Source organism: Ceratotherium simum, chromosome 32 (genome assembly GCF_057802395.1).
Source record: "Ceratotherium simum simum isolate JZ-2026a chromosome 32, ASM5780239v1, whole genome shotgun sequence".
NCBI classification, from domain to species: domain Eukaryota; kingdom Metazoa; phylum Chordata; class Mammalia; order Perissodactyla; family Rhinocerotidae; genus Ceratotherium; species Ceratotherium simum.
Genome location: NC_141931.1, coordinates 27,574,450 through 27,594,859, shown reverse-complemented (window position 1 = coordinate 27,594,859; position 20,410 = coordinate 27,574,450). Strand labels below are relative to the sequence as shown.

The 20,410-nt window shown below is 47.3% G+C and overlaps 1 protein-coding gene across 1 annotated transcript; it reads right to left on the bottom strand.

Moving 5' to 3' along the window:
- Positions 1-1,107: 1,107 nt before the first annotated feature.
- Positions 1,108-20,121, bottom strand: ANKRD16 (ankyrin repeat domain 16). The gene is made up of 8 exons (XM_004425391.3): positions 19,443-20,121; positions 16,935-17,155; positions 15,429-15,471; positions 12,451-12,559; positions 11,799-11,960; positions 10,517-10,595; positions 8,873-9,063; positions 1,108-7,669 (listed from the first exon to the last, which is right to left on the bottom strand). The coding sequence occupies exons 1-7, from the start codon at positions 19,760-19,762 to the stop codon at positions 8,906-8,908; spliced, it is 1,092 nt and encodes a 363-aa protein (XP_004425448.3). The 5' UTR covers positions 19,763-20,121; the 3' UTR covers positions 1,108-7,669; positions 8,873-8,905.
- Between the last annotated feature and the right edge of the window lie 289 nt (positions 20,122-20,410).

Sequence of the window (20,410 nt, the reverse complement as noted above, 5' to 3'; positions counted from 1 at the left end):
CCCAAAGCCCCAGTAGATAGTTGTATGTCATAGTTGCACATCCTGCCAGTTGCTGTGTGTGGGACGCCGCCTCAGCATGGCCCGACAAGCGGTGCGTCGGTGTGCGCCCGGGATCCGAACCCGGGGCTGCCCGTAGTGGAGCGTGTGCACTTAACCGCTAAGCCACCGGGCCGGCCCCCTCCAGCCTCTTTTTTATGTGACTTCCCACATTGCAGAAGCAGGAAAGTTATAAACTACATTTCCTGGGCTTCCTTAGAGCCAGATTTCTGGATGTGAGTGGATTCTGCTAATCGCTCGAGTTTGAAGAGGAGCCCGCACTCCTGCTGCAAACACTGTCATGAAAGTGACTGTTTTCCCATGGGGACTTCCTGGTTGTTTCTGCTTCCCGACTGCAGCAGACAGCATGCTTCTGGGGCTGCGAGGTGAGGGGGCAGCTCCCCGTGGGCAAGCATTTTCCTGACTGAAAAGGCAGTTCTCTGGAGACCCAGGTCTGCAGTACGGTCTGGAAGCCATTCCTCAAAGTTCAACCTAGATCTGTCTTTGAGCCGTCCCAACAATTCTGCACACCAGCCTGTACCCTGTAATAAATCTCTGCTTAAGCTGGTCAGAACCTATGCTGTTCTCTGTAAATGATACAGATGGTAACATAAAAAATTTACATGACCTTTGATCCACTTCTAGGAATTTATCTTCCAGCTGCTCACAGTACACAAAGATATGTGTTCATTGCACCACTGTTTAAAACGATAATTTTGAAAACCTTAGAAGCATCCTAAATGTCCATAAATAGGAAACAGCTTAGACAAATTACGGCACATCTGAATGATGCACTGTTAAAACGAACGAGGTAGACCTATAAGAACTAACGAGAAACAATGTCCAAGGTGCACTGTTATGTTAAAAAAGTTGCAGCAGAGTACGTATTACAGGATCCTATTTGGCATCAAAAAGGAAATATACCTATCTCCATCTCCTGTTTGGAAAGCCCCCTAACAGTGATGACTTCAGGCGAGTGATAAGAGGCTGGGAAGAGGATTTTTATTTTCACTGTCTGAATTATTTTTCACCAGAAGTACTATTACTCTTATAATAAAAACTCGATTGAGTGTTAGACCATATATAAGTGTATTTCAAATTCATAAATAATTCCTTGAAGGTACAGTATGGGCCAGACACTGGGCCCAGTGCTTCTGGGGTTTATGAGATGAGTAAGAAATACCCCAGGGCTGCAGTTGAGTGGACTTGACGAACGTGTCAATGATTAGCTCTAACACAAGGCAGATCCTGTGTCTGCTACCGGGGAGTGCAGAGCAGCAACAGGAGGAGAAATGAACCCTCACTGCGAAGCTAGAAGAGGTCCGCCGGCTGTGGGCTTGGGTGGACGGATTCCTGCCGAGAGCTCATTTGCCTCCAAAGCCCTCTACTCCTCTGGTTCTGAGGATCGCCAACGTTTACCGCTCCCGTGTGACAGACTTGTGCCAAGCGGTTTAGATGCCGAGTCTTGGGTAAAGTTCCCAACAACTTATGAAGTAGGTGTGGTTATTGCCTCATTTTACAGATGGAGAAACGAAAGCCTTGAGCTGCTGAGAAACAACCCAACTCATAAAGCCAGATCCAGGTGTGCGGCCCAGAGCAGGGGTCCTTAACCACTGTGATGTAGAGCCGGGGAGGGGTCCTCTCTCTGCTGGGAAGCAGGATCCTAAGGGCAGGATGGTGCTGGATAGTAACGTAGGTTTGGGGTTATACATGTACCAGACGCTGCATGAGTAATCCTTTGCTCCACTTACCTGGTATAACTTCACCCCTCTCTGATGCAATCTAACTTTGCACCTCCTCCGTCCCTGAACCTGAGCAGCTGACCATGGGTGGAGAGAAAGGCAGGACACAGAACCTCAGCTCACCTCTCGTGCGGCCTGGCAATCCTACCACATCCCTCCATTCCAATGCTTCTCAAAACGTGGGCTCCAGAGAGCAGCATCCACATTCGCATCCCAAGGGAGCTGGTTAGAGATGCAAACTCCCAGACCCCTCCAGCCGGACCTCTCGCCTGAACTCCAGACCCTCGTCCAACCGCTTCCTGGACTCAGGGGTCTAATGGGCAGTTCATGCTCAACAAATGCCCAAACTCAAACCCCTGACCTTCCTCCCCAGCTTGCTCCTCTCTCTCTGCCATGACCCAGTAAGTGGCAATTCTATCCTTCCAGATGCTCAGGCCCAGAGACTTCATTTCTTCTCTTGCTCTCACATCCTGCATCCAATTCATCAGCAAATCCTGTTGGTCTACCTTTGAAACACACCCTAAACCTTCTCGCCCCTCTGCCCCATCGTCCCGGTGCAAGTCACCATCACGTCTCACATAAATTATTGCAACGGCCTCCTAACCAGCTTCTTTGCTTCCACCCAACACAGAATGATCCTGTTAAAAAACGGGTGAGATTTCATCACTCTCATGCTCAAAACCCTCATCCGGCCTCCTCCTCCTCCCCCTGAGTACAACGGCCCAAAGGGCCCCTGTGACCCGGCCCCCCAGCCCACCTTTCCGCCTCACGTCCCACCCTCTTGCCGCGCTTCCTCACTTCTGGCCACACTGGCTTCCTTCCCCGTCCCCTCACATGGCAGCCGCACGGCCTCCTCAGGCTTGTGCAACTGTGCCCGCTCTGCCTGGACCGTCCTCCCCGGAGAGCTGCGCGCCTCTCCCTCACAGCACGCTCGCCTCTGTGCTCAGGTGGCGCCACGAGGGCCCCGCACGGTTCTGGGCGCCTCCAGCCCCCTCCCCGCTGTATCTTCTTCACAGCACTCATCACCATCTAACCGTTTACACACGTAACTAGTTCTTAGTCTGTCTCCCCAGCTACAACGAGGCAGAAGCTTTCGTCTAGGCTGCTCAGTGCCAGACACAGAGGTGTTCACAAGTACTTGCTGAATGAACAAACACGGGTTATCGCCTTTAATCCCTGTGACAGGTACCTCTGTGGTGGGTGATGAGACTTTCACTTTAGAGGTGAGGAAGCCGAGGGCAGAGATATCAGGATGAATTTCCCAGGTCACACAATTAGTATCTGAATCGAGCAAGTCTGATTCTGGAGTCTATACTGGTACTGAAGCTTGGCTGCCTCTCTGCTCTGTGAAAATATCTGAAACAGCAAACCCTGCACAAAGTTGATTACCATCGCTGTATTTTTATCTTGTTTCCAGTGCCCCCACTAGGCCACTCAGCCTTGAGTGCTCTGAGCCCTCTGGAGACTTGGAAGAAGAAAGAAAAGACGTAGCTGACACCAGGAGGCTGGCTAGCATGCTTGCACTTATGCTTACACTGATGTGCTCAGGCCAGAAAATGTGCATGGCAGAATCTGGGGGGCTGATGACATAACTATTCTCTGGTGTTTCTCAGGAATGCTACGGCCTGTCTGCATTATCAAGTCAATTACCTCACTCGGGGATGGTCACAGGAGTTGAAACTCTGGAGATGCTTTAAGATAGGCCTTCGTCATGCATGCCAAGCAAATCCTCACCATCACAGCTGAGGTCGGAGGCTAGCCCTCACTTCTACCCCCTTTCTTAATAAAAATCACATCACTCTTTTTTTTTTTTTTTTGTGAGGAAGATCAGCCCTAAGCTAACATCCATGCCAATCCTCCTCTTTTTGCTGAGGAAGACCGGCCTTCAGCTAACATCTATTGCCAATCCTCCTCTTTTTTTTCCCCCTTTTTCTCCCCAAAGCCCCAGTAGATAGTTGTATGTCGTAGCTGCACATCCTTCTAGTTGTTGTATGTGGGACGCCGCCCTAGCATGGCCCGACAAGCGGTGTGTCGGTGCGCGCCCGGGACCCAAACCCGGGCTGCCAGTAGGGGAGCGCGCGCACTTAACCACTAAGCCATGGGGCCGGCCCAACACATCACTCTTTTTAATAACCCACTCCACACCCTTGCTGGCTTATAAAAAGTCTAAAGACTATCAAATGTAAGTTAACATTATTTTATCATAGAAAATGTAATATACACGTTCCGCCAACCCCACACCTCCAGACACTGGTGTCGTAAATGAGACATGGACGTGGGTTCCACTGAAACTTTCTCCTGACCTCCAGCGTTTCTTCCTTTCTGCATGTTCCTCTGCATCCCGGAGCTCAGCCTCCCCAAGAGCTTTCAGTCCGTCTTCCCCTGGCCTCCCGCAGGACCTGATCATCAATGAGACGTCCCCCTCTCTGCTGCAGTTTTCTCCCCACCACTGGACCCTGCTCCATGCCTGTAAGCCCACTATGGTCTCACCCTCTAAAAAATCTACCCCATCAAACTACCTCTTCATGTCTTTCCTTCTCTTCACGCTCAACATATCCAACAGAGCACGGGCCTGCTCAGGCCCCGCTGTCTCCACCCCTTGCCCAGCCTGACCTTCTGGCCGTGAGATCCAGTAGCCTTTGCTCCCAGCTGAATGCGACAAAGCTTCACTGATATCCTATCTACATCTTATCCTAACAAAACAGAAAACCCCAAAAATGACAACATAAGAGAATAAACATGGACAACAATACGATGGAGCATTAGATGGTGATTAAAATAAAAGTTCACAAAGTTTTGAAGAGCATTAGGATATGCCTGCGATATAAAGTTAGGGGAAAAATTGCATAAATAGCATAACTATATACATATAAAAAGACTAGGAGGAAATAAAACTGGTTATTTTTGGGTAGTGGAATTATAGGTTATTTTTGTTTTCTCCTTTACTTTTTTCTATGTATTACGATGATCCTTAAAAAACCTAGGCAAATAAAAGGGTTATTGCTCTGGTCTGCCATCTGCTGGCAAGTTCTAGTAACATCACATCATACAGTGCCTGCCCATCCTCTTCTCATTACCTGAGCTCTCTTCACATACAGTTCTCTCATTTTTTTGGTCTGAATTTTGTAATTTCTTTTCCATTTTGTAATTCTTTTTCTCTGTTGTCTTGTAAATATTTTCCTGCATAATTTTTTGGGTAGTATGTTAGGTCTAGCTATTTTCCAATGACTGCAATTCTTACCTATTTGTATCTCTTTCCAGAGGCTTCTGCCCTGATCAACCTTAGGAACATATACTCCCACTGTGGATCAGGTGTGCTTTCAGGAACAGCCAAAAGCCCTTATGGAAGTGGATCCTGGTCAAAGCACTGGAAACCCCGGTGAATGTGTAGATACGTTCTCTGGGAGAGGAAGCACAGTAAGCCACCACCCAGTGCCCTTGGTCACGCAGGTAGAGCTCTCTGACAGCTACGTGGAGGATGGAGCGAACAGGAGGAATAGCTGGGAGGCTGCGGCAATCGTGGTCCGGATGGGAATCTGAGGGCTTGAACCAGGGAGTCATAGCAGGGATGGAGCAGAATAGATGGACGGGGGCTTCCTGCCAAAGGAAGAGCCCCGGATTCCTGGTTTCCAGCTTGGGCGACTGGATGAACTGTGGTGTTATCAACTTAGGCAGAGAATACAGGTGTATATGTAAGCAGGTTATGGGGAAAGCTAGCTTTTGAACAAATTGATTGTGGAATGGCCTTAGACATCCATCCAAAAATATACAGCAGGCAGCAGAAAACAAGGGTTAGAGAGGGTGCAGGGTGGAATGATGAGAATGGAGATGCCTTTGGGAGTGTACACAGAATAAAGAAAGCAGGGAGTGGGTGACAGAAGTGGGTGTGCTAGCACTTACGAGACAGGCCCTAAAAGGCTCACGATGAAGACAGAAAAGGAAACATCACAAAGAAAAACCCTGGGCCAGCCCAGTGGCATAGTGGTTAAGCTCATGCGCTCTGCTGCGGTGGCCCGGGGTTTGCAGGTTCAGATGGATCCCGGGCGTGAACCGATGCACCGCTTGTCAAGCCATGCTGTGGCGGTGTCCCGTATAAAGTGGAGGAAGATGGGCATGGATGTTAGCCCAGGGCCAATCTTCTTCAGCAAAAAGAGGAGGATTGGCGACAGATGTTGGCTCAGGGCTAATATTCCTCACAAAAAAAAAAAGAAAAAAAAAAAAAAAGAAAGAAAAACCCAAGAGCGTGTCATCAGAAGGGACAAGAAAAGAGCTTCCAGAAGGCAAGAATGATTGACAATTGAACTGAAAGGATCAGTAACACAAGGGCTAAAAATATATTGCTTGATCTGGCAATTAGGAAGTCACTGGTAACCTAAGAGAGAATAGTCCACAGAGAGTAGCACAAGGAAGCCAGATGGCAGTGGGGAGAGCAGTGCCTGTGAGTTGAGGGAACCAAGTGTAGACTCTTCTTTAAACAAGTCTGGATGAGAAAAGATGCTCGAGATAGAACAATGATTAGGAGAGGCGGCATGGTGCAAGAGTCAAGAGGTGAAATGAGCCCCTCTAGGTAAGGCGTTCAGCACAGCATCTAGGACATAGGAAGTGTTCAAGAAACACAAATTATTATCACTCACTCATTGACCATATAATAATGTAAACCTTACCATGTGCCAGGCACTATGGGTGAACAAGAGAGACAAAAATCCCTGCTCAAGGAGCTTACATTCTAGTGGGGGAGACAGACAGTAAAAAAAATAAATAACTCAAAATGTATAGTCTATTTGATAGTGGTAAATGTTAAGGAGAAAAAACAAGCTGGGAAAGGAGATAGAAAATGCTGGAGAAGGGAATAAAATTTTAGACCGGGTGACCTGGGAGGACCTCACTGAGGTGACTTTTAAGACTCAAAGGAAGGGAGAAAAGTACCTATAATCAGGAAGTGAGGGAATAATACTAATTATTATCACTATTGTCATTAGCATTCTTAATGCATTACCATTACAGTCATAAATTACCAGATTACGACTACCATCTTTGCCACAATTGTTATCATCATCACTGCCATCCCGGCTTTCGAGTAGCTTCAGCAGCATCGAGCAGCCATGGTCTGTGCTACGAGCGCTTATGAAATCAAGAACTTCTGGAGAAGGAAAGTGTAGCCTGAGAGCCCATAATCCCCGCTACTTTGTCAGGTGGAAGCAAAGCTACAGATGTGAACAGATCTTGCACGTAGTCATTGCAAACAAACAGCTGCTTCCCGTGTGTGCCGAGGGGCAAAGAAGGCCTGCAGCAGACTGACCCCTCCATCCCCCCTGCACATGTGAAGATCCACATAACAGGACCATCTTCAGACCCGAAGGGCCTGAAGCAACACAAAGATGTCTCTGAAGCAACAGGAAAACAGCAGTTGCAGCTGGAATCAGCGCAGATGTAGAGTGTGATCTGGAGGTCACAAGACAGGGTTATATAATCAAGTTGTTTTTCTGCCAGGACATTTGTGTGGTTGTTAGGGATAGGAATCAGCCAGCACCATCTGGGAATAATGAAGAAGAAGTGGAAATTCTTGCTATTTACCCAGCCTAGCACGATGCTGAGAACAGGCGGGTGTGTAACAGTTCTTACTGGATTGCACTGAGCCGGGGGATTAAGTCTTGCTTGTGACTGATGCATACAATTCTTTAAGAGACTGACTTGGACTAATAATTACTCTTTGCAATTCAAAGAAAATGATCAAAAAAATAAAAGGAAAAGGAAAAGAATCCAAATGCCTGGGGATTCATCCTATCTTCAATCTGTTTAAGCTGCTGCAAAATTTTTTACAGTTATGCAAGTGTTCATTCCTCAACAATCACAGGCTTCGTAGGCAGGTGGCATAGGACAGGAGATGTGACCTGTGGGTTTAAGAACAAACCCCTTCTTCAACTGAGGTCATGGCAAAGTTCTGAAAATATCTTAGATGAATTTTTTAGGTGTATTTATTACCCACAGGGAGCCAATATAGAACCTTATTAAAGAAAAATAAGCCTTAAGATGAAAACATTATAGCTTAAGTAGCAGTGCTTAGAATATAGAAATGTTTTCATTAACTCCTTGTAAGTGTCTGTGTAGACAGATTATAAGCATTTCCTTCCTGGCTACAACACTATAAGTTAAACCATTGTAATGGCCAAGAAAAAGCCTATGAAAGAAGAAAGTAAATAGGGCAATTATGCTTTATGGCACAAGCTAATAGCAATTTCTTATATTTTTAATGTTATCATTGCCTTGCCATATATTTATTATAAAACATTTCACATATACATATATATCTAAATATATATGTATACATCATATTCATGCACATTACATGCTTTTCTTTCTTTTTTTTTTTTTTTTAAAGATTTTATTTAGGGGCCGGCCCTGTGGCTTGGTGGTTAAGTGCGCGCGCTGCAATGCTGGTGGCCCGGGTTCGGATCCCGGGTGCGCATCGAGGCACCACTTCTCCGTCCATCCTGAGGCCGAGTCCCACATACAGCAACTAGAAGGATGTGCAGCTATGACATACAACTATCTACTAGGGCTTTGGGGGGAAAAAATAAAATAAATAAAATCTTAAAAAAAAAAAAAAAAAAAAAAAAATAAAGATTTTATTTATTTTATTTTTTTCCCCCAAAGCCCCAGCAGATAGTTGTGTCATAGCTGCACATCCTTCTAGTTGCTGTATGTGGGACTCGGCCTCAGGATGGACGGAGAAGTGGTGCCTCGATGCGCACCCGGGATCCGAACCCGGGCCACCAGCATTGCAGCGCGCGCACTTAACCACCAAGCCACAGGGCCGGCCCCTACATGCTTTTCTAAAGATTCCAGACACTGACTTCATAAACATCATCTAATTCCACCTGAAGTGAAGGAAAGTGAAATACAAATTATGGAAAGATTCTGATTGTGCTCAAGATCTCACAAGGTGCCAGTCACATAGCTAGGAAGCCAGCCTCCCCATCATCTGGGAATTCTCAACTGAGTGGAGAGGGCAGAGGGAAGGAAGGCAGAAAACACTGGCTATTCACTGATTTCACTGAATCTGGTAATGACGTAAGCAGCAGGAAGGAAATTACCATGCACTGTCTTATCTTCCTTTAGAAACACCCTCACGTCGTCACGCTGTGATTGAAGCAATGAAGGATGTCTGTGCTCCGTGCCAGCTGCTGAGCCAGGGCGCCCGTGATGTCTGCAGAGTCTCTTAGCCCAGAGCGCAGGAGAAACTCGACACAAGCCACGTGCTGCCCTGCACAGGCCAGGTGCAGGGCTGAGCGGAGACATAAGTCACAGGAACTCAGTGCGCGACCCCAAAGCAATAATGACCTTTCAATTACACAGATTTTATATTTCCATAATTCATCCTTACGACTTTGCCTATACAATATCAAAATATTTTTCCTTTTACCTGATTGGGATGGAAATGGTTTTAAAAATAACAAAACCAATTGGAGAGGATTTAAGAGACTTGTTTAAAGCAACAAAGCAAGTTAACGAGAAATGGGAAACTTTAAATGGCACAGAAAACATTCTCAAAGCTTCGTGAATTCTCTGTGTAAGTAAAAATATCACCATGAATAAGAATGATGTGACAAAAAGAAAAACTGCTGACAAGTCTTCCCATCCTGGTTAGAAATTAGTGCTGAGGGCTTCCAGTGTGCTGCGAGCCCAAAGATCCTGGGTCCTGCCGCCCTGTCTTTAGGAGAAAGCCTTGTGTCCCTGAACGTCATGAGTGTCCTCTGTAGCCCTAGAGCGAGCAGTTATCTGTTAGTCTCTGAGGCATCATGGAGATCCCACTAAACCCTTGCAAGGTGGCCACTGGTGCACAGACTGTCAACAGGAGGGTTTATTCTAAAGTCCAAGTCTAAAGAATTAGCTTTGGGGGCCGGCCCCGTGGCGCAAGCGGTTAAGTGCGCGCGCGCTCTGCTGCAGTGGCCTGGGGTTCACCGGTTCGGATCCAGGGCACGCACCGACGCACCGCTTGTTAAGCCATGCTGTGGCGGCGTCCCATATAAAGTAGAGGAAGATGGGCACGGATGTTAGCCCAGGGCCAGTCTTCCTCAGCAAAAAAAGAGGAGGATTGGCATCGGATGTTAGTTCAGGGCTGGTCTTCCTCACAAAAAAAAAAAAAAAAAAAAAAAAAAATTAGCCCTGAAAATACCTTTCTGAGTTCTAAATTTAAAAAATTATAGTGATTATAGTTTTTAAACACGCTCCAAAGAGAGACGACCTATGAGGAATCTATATAATACCTGGTGCCATCATGGATTAAGAAAGTGCTTTTATGTCACATATATTGCTGGAGCTTAAAATAATAAAAACTACAGTCACAGTAGTAGTGATGAACAGCAGTCACCATTATGGCTATGGTGACAGCAATAGTCCTATAGCTTTGCAAGTAGAGGAGATGTTCAAGAACAGCTGCTGAGCTACTAGAGGAATAATATTAAAACCAACGTTTTCTCTTGTTTTTTTATTATTGATGTCTTAATAGTTTACAGCATTGTGAAATTTTGGTTGTACATTATTGTTTGTCAGTCACCATATAAATGCCTCCCTTCACCCTTTGTGCCCACCCCCCAACTTCCTTGCCCCTGGTAACCACCATACAGTTCTCTCTGGCTGTGTGTTGTTAAAACCACTGTTTTTAATATTAAAGTCCATGTACTATTTACATTTGGTTTACTAATAATTTCCAAGCCTTATGTAAAATGAGGTCATACCTGATCGATTTCTGTCATCTTTAGAGCTGAGGTCAGCACCCAAGGATAAGAGCGTCTGAACTGTGCTCACATGACCTTCCTGAGTGTTGAAATAAACTTGTTATCACTGTGACGAGGACAAAAGCAAGGCTTTAAATGCAAACTCTAATGCATATTAGGTACTTTTTCTAAAATATTTAACTGCTAAAACTGAATTTTCGTAGCTAAGGAAGATGTGTTATATCACTCTCAAATTTCAGTGTGAATCATTAAATAAAGATTTTGGTGACAGTTATTAGAACATAGATGATCAACTTTGTAGGCCAAATTATCAACTAATACAGTTGAGTTTCCTGCAGTGCAAGGAGTATAAATCTTGCGATTTGTACAGAACACACAATTCCAAAACCTCCCAAGCAAATAGTCTTTGCTAAAATATTTAGGGCAGAGATAAACTAGAAAAGACTGTAACCTCTCCTGGACGGGATTCTTATCACAGCTGGCATTATCATTTATAAAGCAACTTATATACTTTTTGTCTGGCCAGTTGGTCCACCAGTACATGGTGAGACTAAAATCAAGGTTGCAGGTTCCATCTTCCCATGGGTGGACCCACTAGCTTTTTTCCCCCTGCGGCCACAGACCATACTTTTAGCCCACTCTCATCTATCTATCCACTTTCTCATGGGGGAACAGACCATATTCTTGGCCTACCCTCATCTATCTGTCCACTTTCTCATAGGGGGAACACAGAAAAAATTTATTTCTGTTGCTAAAAAAAACAAATAAAGGCAGGTAGCCAATCACGTTGAAGATAATACACAAAAGACTTGTGGCATTTAAAACAGGAGGGCGTCAGCAGCTACTTTTCTAGGGAAAACGTTCCGCACGTCGTAAGTGTTTTATACACTGGAGAGCCTAGTAAATGCAATTTCCTTGTCTCAGTTAAAGAAATCTTAACTTCTAAAATCCAGTATAAGGATAAAGAGCTAGCAATTTCATACAATGGATTTTTATGGCTTCAAATAACATTCCTGAAAACAAAAAAATTGGGGGGGACATAAAGCCCAGGCATTAAATGGAGTAAAGGTTTTTTTTTCAGTTTTTACCTAGAAAAAAATAAAGGCAGTTTTCTATTTCAAGGGGCACTGGGCTTCAGAATGATAAACATTTCAGGAGTATATCATGGGCCGTTTCTTTCCTCCACAGAGTTGAAGCCAAAGAAACAGAACTATGGAGTTATTCATCAATGGAGTAAGGCAAGCCTAAGGGAGCAGGGACACCGTTACAAAAAGAAACAAACCTTAGCCGCATAATGAAGAGCTGTGAGGCGGGTCAATGTTGCTCTCACATCCACGTCAACGCCAAGTTCAGAGACCAAGAATCGGATGGCTTCATTCTGCCCGGTGACTGCTGCCCTGTGGATAGCCTGGGCCCCCAGGGAATCCTCAGCAGAAATGCAAGCCTAGTAGGTTGGGGAGAGACAGGAACAAAAGTAAGGAGCGGAGAAACCTGGGTCCACAGACCTTGCGACATTCTGGCAAAACTCTGTCATCTACGTACATTTTTCTCGGCAAATGATACATAGCTTTTGTCAGATTTTCAAAGGACTTTGTAATCAAAGAAATGGTTAAGAGTCAATGCTCTACGCTAAAGTGCCAAAGTATACTCTGTGGGGAGTTTGTTATTAATACTATAAAACAGCTGCTGTTTATGGAATACTTTGCTAACTGTTTTATGTACATTGTATTATTTAATCCTCATAGTAACCCTCTGAAGAGATTAAATTTGTCTCCATTTTACAGATGGGAACACTGATGCTTAAAGAGGTCAAGGGGTCCCTGTGGCAGAGCTGGGATTTGAAGCCAGGATCTGAATACCTATGCTTTCTATTTAATCTATGATCTGAAACTTATAGGAAGAACCAAAGGAATAAAACCAAACCATTTCTGTACCTTATGTTTTTCGAGGAGCAGCCTGGCTACGTCAATGTGACCACACTGAATAGCATCCATGAAGGGCGTGAGGCCACACTTGTCTCTGCAGTCTGGTTCATACTGGCACCTAGAGCCCAAACCCAACATATCAGACCTGAGAAAAGTTACTGCTTCAAACCCAATGGACAGTCCACTCTTGCCCACCCACAGCCCACGACATGCCTTACAAATGATCCGTAACACCCGCGACTCTCCCGCTCTGCCCCATCTCAGTGTCTGAACTGAGCTCTTCGGAAGCATGCCGCTTCTCCCCAGCCAATCTGCCCCTCCTCTGACCGTCATCACCACGTTTACGGGCCATCATCGCTCCAGCTTCTCACGCCAGCAGCCTTGGAGTCATCCCTTATCCCCCACAACCAACCTATTACCAAAATCTCTCAATTCTACATCCAAAGTATTTTTAAACACTGTACCCTCCTCTCCATCTCTTTCACCCCTTAAGACCAAGTCAACAGACAACCGCCTCCTAATCGTTATTCTCACCACGACTCCTGCCTTGCTAAGCCATTCTCTCAGCCAGCAGAGTCATCTTCTCACCACCTAACCTGGGTACGGCCACTCCTGCTTAAAACCTTTAACTACTTCCCAATCACAAAGGACAAAATCAAACATCTCAACAGACTTCCAACGGTCGGGAGAACGTGGCACCTACTTCCCTCTCCAGGCCCCACACTCACTGCTCCCCGTGCACCCACAGCCTCCCTTCTTTCCGCTCCTCCCTTCTTCCTGCTTCCACTCCTACCTTCTTGATGGTCCTACTTGTCCTACCTTCTTCTTGATCCCACTTTTCTTCCGTTCCTACCATGTTCACAGCCCTCCCTTCTCCCATTCCTGCCTGTCCTCCTTTCTTTTCGATCCCGCCTACTACCTCTCCTATCTTCTCCCATTCCTACCCTCTCTTGGTCCTACCTTCTACCTGTGCTGCCTTCTATTCCTCCAGTTGCCCAGCTCTTTGCTGCCTTTGCACTTGCTGATTCCTTCTGCTTGGAACATTATTTCTCCCTTCTTCACTTGGCAAACTCTAGCCCGTCCTTCGAATCGCAGCTTCAATGTGACCTCACAGAGACCTGTCTTCTTTCCCCCATCTATTGTACATTTGTTCCCTCATGGCATTGTGTACTTTTCCTTTGTAGTATTATTACAATTTGTAATTTTATGGTATTTATTTCTGTGACTGTTCGCCTATACTTGGCTCCCACACCAGCCTACAGCCTTTAGGGAAAGGACCATGTTTGTTTTGCTCGCCACCCTGCACCTGACACATGGGACGTGCTTAAGAAATGCTTGTTGAATGAATGAAGGACTATCGATAAACCTGCAGAAACCAAGTATGTTCCAATCCGCAGCAGGCAAGGCCCACACCTAAGCAACGCTTCCAGGGCACTGCGCTAAGTCCTCTTCTCTTCTTACCATACGTTGTCTCCTCAGGTAGTCTCTTCCTCTCTTATGGAGTCAACTGTCATTTCCGTGTTGATGAGGCCCCCATCTGTATCTCAGCCCATACCTCTCCTCTGGGCTTCACAGCTGTGTCTCCAACGGCCTGCTTCACATCTTTGCTTGAATGTCTCACGGGCACGTGCAACTCAATGTCCACAAGTGACATTATCATCTTCTCGCCCAAACGCTGCTGCTCTTACAGGGTTCTCTACCTCAGTAAACGGCGCGGGCACCGTCAGCGGTGCCTTAAGTGAGAAAGCTCAGTCACCTCCCCCAGGCCCTTCATCCAATTACTCACCTAGAGCTGTTGATTCTATTCTTCAGTATCTCCAAATCTCTCCCCTCATCCCTACAGTCAGCCTTAGTCCAGCTACCATTCCTTCTCTCCTCCTCAACTGCAACAGCTCCCAACTGCTTCCACAGCACCCACTCTTGCTCCCCCTCCAATCCATTCTCTATTTTGTAACCTAAGGACCTTTGAAAAATATGAATTTCTTATTACATACCCCTGCGTCCAACTTAACACCCTTCATGGCAGCTTACAGGCTCAGAATAAAATCTAAAATCCTTCATGTGGTCTAGCGTTCCACCCGATGTAAATCTGGCCTTCCTCTCCAGCACCAGCACGCCCCGTTCTCTCCTCCACTCTTTAGGCTTCAGCCTGTACTGAACTTCTTCCAGTTTCTTTTATTTTGTGAGGAAGATTAGCCCTGAGCTAACATCTATTGCCAATCCTCCTCCTTTTGCTTGAGGAAGATTGTCTCTGAGCTGACATCCGTACCCAATTTCCTCTACTTTATATATGGGACACCGCTGCAGCATGACTTGATGAGCAGCACGTAAGTCCGCGCGTGGGATCCAAATCCGCGAAACCCAGGCCACCAAAGTGGGAGCGCTCGAACTTAACTGCTACACCACTGGGTCTGCCCCTTCTTCCAGTTTCTTAAATGCACTATGCTTTTTTCCAGCCCTGAGCATTCACGGTACTGTCACCTCTGTCTGGAATGCCTCCTGCCTCCCGCTTCCAGCCTCCTCGGGTCATAGCTTAAATATCACTGAGGCTGAGATTCCTCACTCCCAGGCCGAGCTGGGTCTTCCTGTCATGTGCTCCTATAGGGGTCCTGCCATTCCTTGTAACGCTCATCAGACTCCCAACTTGTGAGTGTCTGTCTTCCCTGCCAGTCTGTGAGCTCCAGGACGGGGCAACCACACTGTCTCATTTCTGCTGCAGCCCCTGCATCTCATATGTGCTTCATTTATATTAAGCACTGAGTGAATACACAAATATTCATTGAATAAATAGATAAATGCATGATTTTTTTCTCATGCTTCTTGGCTATTTTTGTTTTATATTGAGTTACTTATGTCCTTTGTTCATGTCTCTTTTGGTACCTTGGTTTCCTTCTGAACAATCTGTCTGAGCATTTCATGTAACATCGATATTAACCCTGTGTCATAATTAGTGAATTATTTTCCTCAATTTGCTGTTTTGTTCTTACCTCTGAAGAAGCACCTTTACTGCCTCTAAACAGCCATGCATTGCTGGGAGAAGAGAATCGAGAATTAGAGCTTTTAGTCCACGTATAAATTGCTTCTTTTCTCCTGGCACCTCTCTCTGCCCCAGCCTTTTAGCTATGACTTACAGGGACTAAGTTAGGTATACTGTTACCACCCTAGAAAAATAAAAATTTAGCTGGATAAGTGGTAAAGAATGATGTTTTCACTTAACAGGTACATAGCCAAAACCTGATTACCTTGTCTTTATGGGCACTTTCATGGCAAATTTTCAATCTTAGACTTATCTCCTCACTTACGTGCTGCAAATCCCTCAGGCCAGTCAGTTCTTGCCGAGGAAACATAAAACATTTTAATAGTAATCCATGACAAAACATCTAGGAACTTAATTCTCCTACTAAAATTAACTATACTCAATAATGAAGATTTTGACTGTGTGTTCTCCACTGTCTTGTGAGAATGACTGGGTGCTGTTTCTCCAGAAGAGCAGGGGAGCTAGTCAATCAATCTGTCAGCGGAGAAAAGTATTCTACTCACTTGCAAAGTTTTACAAAGGAATCCTTGGTCCCCACCTGCCCACTGTGGCTAGAATAATTGGATGCCTATTTCCTACATTACACCATGTCACAGGTATTGATTTTGAGAGAAACTAAGAGCCCTGTATTCTAATTCAACGTACCACCTAAAACGCTAAAGATTATTTTCTGAATTTCTGGATCTGGACTTGAGCTCTTTAGCATCTGTCTTGTCTTACACCACTGCCCTTTTGCTTTTCACTAATTTAAAATAATCTAGGAATAGATAATTCAGAGTTAAGGATTATTACTTCAAACAATGAGAACTGTACCCCAAATCTATATCTGACATTATCACTAGACAGTCAAATGCTCTCGGCCCAGGTATTGAATTATAAGCACCTCTATTGGTTTAAATGGACAGCACCGTGGTCGGTGCTGCTGAGGATGTAAGGAAATAGCACCTCTTTTCCTCCTGCCTTTAATAACAACAATATGAAACTGACCACAAAGAGAGCAGCAGCCAGCTGTTCTGTGCTCACCACGTGTCAAGCACTGTCTAAGGGATTTCCACACATCATGCTCCGGAAACCTTACAACCACCATGTGATATGGGCATCATCGCCATCATTATTTTGCTAATGAGGAACCTTATTCAAGAGACTTGTTTCTTGCCCAAGGTCAAAGACTTGGTAAGGAACAGAACCAGCTTATCCTCTAACTAACTAGGGAGGACAGGACAGACAAACATGAAAAGTGAACTAATACAAGAAAGAAGAGCAAGTTAAGTGCCAAGTTACATTAGCTTTGCAAACTGACTGTACGCCAAAAGACCCCAAAGCTGCTCTTATTCCTTGCCCTCTATTTTCCAGAATCCTCCATTCCTGTGTGGGTGCCTCGAACTCGATGTTCTGCAGTGCTGGGTGAGACAGTCTGCACGTCTGCGCCCGCGTCCCTGCAGGGCTCTAGCCATACCTGCGGTGTGCAGAGGAGTTCTCCCAATTTTGCTCTCTGTCCTCCAGGCAGCTGGGCAGACAGTGAGCAAGTACTGGAGGATCAGAGGGTCGCCTTCTCGGCTGGCAATGTGGAAACTGTTCCAGCCATCTTTGTTCTTCAGAAGTGGGCTGGCGCCATGTTCTACAAGGTCTTGGATCACCCCAAGATTCCTCCTCGTGCAAGCCATCATCAGAGGCGTCCTAAGCCAAGCAGGACAACGTCATCTGACCCTGTCAGGTGGAACGGCAGCTGAGACATTAGAAGTACGCGGCCAGAAAAATGTACAACTTGGTAGAGATGGAAAACCTAAAGACTCAGGGGTCTGGGAAGCAGGAAGACAGCTTTGACTGGCTACTTCTCTGCCTGCCCTGAGGGCCCTGGAAAAAATAACAAGGGGAAAACAATGGTGATGAAGGCGCACCTACAGGAGGAAAATACTGAGGAGGCAGAGCTGCTTCTGAACTAGTTTACAGTATGGCACTGAATTGGGAGAGAGCTAATGAAAACCAGAGACATAAGAGGTACTCTGCTGGACCTATCCCAGTCACTTCAGTCAGTAACCTCTTATCAACTAAACTGTGCTGAAAAGGAGTTAAGGAAGAGCATTTGACATAGCGCCTAGCCATAAGGAGCATGCACTGGTGAAGCAAATGAAACAGTGTGATTACACTCACTTGTGGACTTGTGTCCACAATTATGGGAGAGTGAACTATATTCATATCAAGGGAGGTGGCTCTGGCCTTCCTCGTCTCCCACACAAATGATCTGGGATAAGGCATTTCACTTCCATGAGCTTCTGGTTTCTCATCTGCAAAACAAGGGAGCTATGACTCCTGGAAAGCAGGGGCAGGTCTTGTTTACCTCCTATTCCAGGGTTAGAACCCATGTCTGGCACATAGCAGGAGCCCACTATACCTAGACGACCTCTAAGGTCTCATCTAGGATCTCTCTTCTAAGGTTGGTACGATACTAACTACCAACACTATGTATGTGCATCTTTGGTAATGTAGCAATGATAGTGAATGAGAAATTAAGAGGGAAAAACCCAGATAAATGAAGGCTGGAACCTCTAAGATGGGCTTCACAGGGGTAATGAATCTTGAGCAAGGCAGGATGACTGGAACAGCAGGGAAGAAGGTATTTCAGAAAATCAGAAAGGTGAGAATGGGCAAAAATGTCTCACGGTGACTACATGCCCCAAATACATAACCCAATGGACCTTGCGCTTTTTGGGGAGGCTATTTCCTTATCCACAGAATTGTTTTAAGGAGTATACGAGCGGGCCGGCCCCGTGGCTTAGCGGTTAAGTGCGCGCGCTCCGCTGCTGGCGGCCTGGGTTCGGATCCCGGGCGTGCACCGACGCACCGCTTCTCAGGCCATGCTGAGGCCGCGTCCCACATACAGTAACTAGAACGATGTGCAGCTATGACATACAACTATCTACTGGGGCTTTGGGGGGGGAAAAAAAAAGGAGGAGGATTGGCAATAGATGTTAGCTCAGAGCTGGTCTTCCTCAGCAAAAACAGGAGGATTAGCATGGATGTTAGCTCAGGACTGATCTTCCTCACAAAAAAAAAAAAAAAGGAGTATATGAGCTAATATGTCTCTGGGAACCATCTTTGGACCAACTTACCAGCAGCACAAGAAAATCAGTCTTGTGCGTAGTCACAGCCAAAGTGCAACCCTCAAAACATAACCAGGCCTACTCCCCCATCCCCACGGGCAAGATGCATTTTATTTAACTATATGGCTGTCTGCAGGCAGGAACGTCATTATGTTATGAATCTTAAGACATTCATAATCTCTAAGGAGGCTGACATATTGAGTATTGAAAACATGTCCATCTAACAAAGTGCAACTGGTTTGTGTGATGGTACAGGTGAGCATCTTGACTGTGGACGTGGTTATGCAACGCTACACATGTGAGAAAATCACAGAGCGCCACACACACTCAAGTGCATGTATAACTGGTGAAACCTGAATAAGCATATTGATTGTAGCAATGCCAGTTTCTTAGTCTCGTTATTGTACCGTAGCCGTATAAGACGTTAACCTTGGGGGAGGCTAGGAGAAGGGCGCATGGGAGTTCCCTGAACATTTCTTCCCAACCTTCCGGGAACCTATAACTATTATCGAAATAAAAAGTTAAAACAATGCCATTGGTGAGGCAATCATTTAGCTAGATGTTTCCAGAAGAACACCGCATCCTGGGATTCATGCTATATGTAGTGCAGACAATTCACCGTTTGATCATATTTTATCTGCTCGATTATATTCTACACGACTCCCTGCTTTATAAAGGGAAGCAGTCTGGAACAGAAGAGTGAAAGAGTTAACCCCACCGGCCAGAACAATGTTCGCTGTAGGCGATCTGCCCTATATGTTGGGGAAGGTGGAGAAGCTATGGTGTGGAGGCAGACGAAGCACGTGGGAATCTGGTCCTGCGGGACAAGGGTAGGGGGTCTTTCTGGAACTCCCGCCACCTACCAGTCGGCCTTCTTCAGGCAGTCGACCGCGGCTCCGCAGCCCAGCAGGTACCGCACGCAGTCCCGGTGGCCCGTGGAGGCAGCCTCGTGCAGAGGCCGCTTGTAGTCGCGGTTGGCGGCTTCGATGTCCAGGTCCCAGGCCTCGGCCAGATAGGCCAGCACGTCCCGACGCCCGTGGCGGGCGGCGCAGTGCAGGAGGGTGTCCCCGGCCGGGCCCGGGCAGGCGGCGGGCGCCGCGCCCCGCAGCTCCTCGCGCAGGGCGCACAGCCGGCCCTCCTGCACCAGCCGCCAGAGCCGCCGCGGGTCGGCGGGCGCCGCCATGGCCCCAGCGCCCCTCCGCGTGGGGGCGCACCCGAGCGCCGGCCCGGCTAGCCTTCCCGCCCGAGACCCCCCAGGCCCGCCCGGCGCGGGGTTACCCCTCCAGCGGACCGCGGGCCGCCGCGGACGCGCGCTCCCGGGGCTAGCGCAGCCGTGCTCGCGGGCGCACGGCGCGTTCGGAGGCGGCCGCTCGCGCTGGCTTCCTTTTGGGGCGAAACATGAGGTGGAGGGGCGCGCGCCGCCCGAAGGGAGCAGGCCGGCGGGAACCCGCCGGTGAGGGGCGCCGACCCGGGCCGGCTCGACGGCAGCGCGCGCCCGCGTACGCGCCCGCTGAGGGAGCCTGCGGGGGCCGCCGCGCGTCCTCGTCACCAGGCGGGCGCGCGCGCGCCCCTCGCTCCCCCGAGCCGAGCAAGTCCCCGCCCCGCCGCGGCCCCTCCGCGGGTCTCCGGCAGCTGGAAGGAACTCTGGGAAAGTTTCCACTCGCCTCCTCGGCCCTAGCGGAAGTAGGACGGGGCGGGGCCCGCTAGCGGTAGCCGCGCCCCCTCCGGACGCGCGTTCCGATTGGCCGCCGGAGGAGTCCGTCAGCGCAGCCCCCTCCGCACGCGCATTCCGATTGGTCACGGGGGCAGTCTGTCAGCCCCGGCGGCGGGC

Coding starts and splice junctions, on each gene's coding strand:
- ANKRD16 (XM_004425391.3), bottom strand. CDS start 19,762: ATGGCGGCGCCCGCCGACCCGCGGCGGCTCTGGCGGCTGGTGCAGGAG. Junction 15,472..16,934: donor AACTCCTCTGCACACCGCAG/GTATGGCTAGAG, acceptor CTCTTCTCCCAG/CAATGCATGGCTGTTTAGAG. Junction 9,064..10,516: donor AGATGACAGAAATCGATCAG/GTATGACCTCAT, acceptor GTCTCCGCTCAG/CCCTGCACCTGGCCTGTGCA.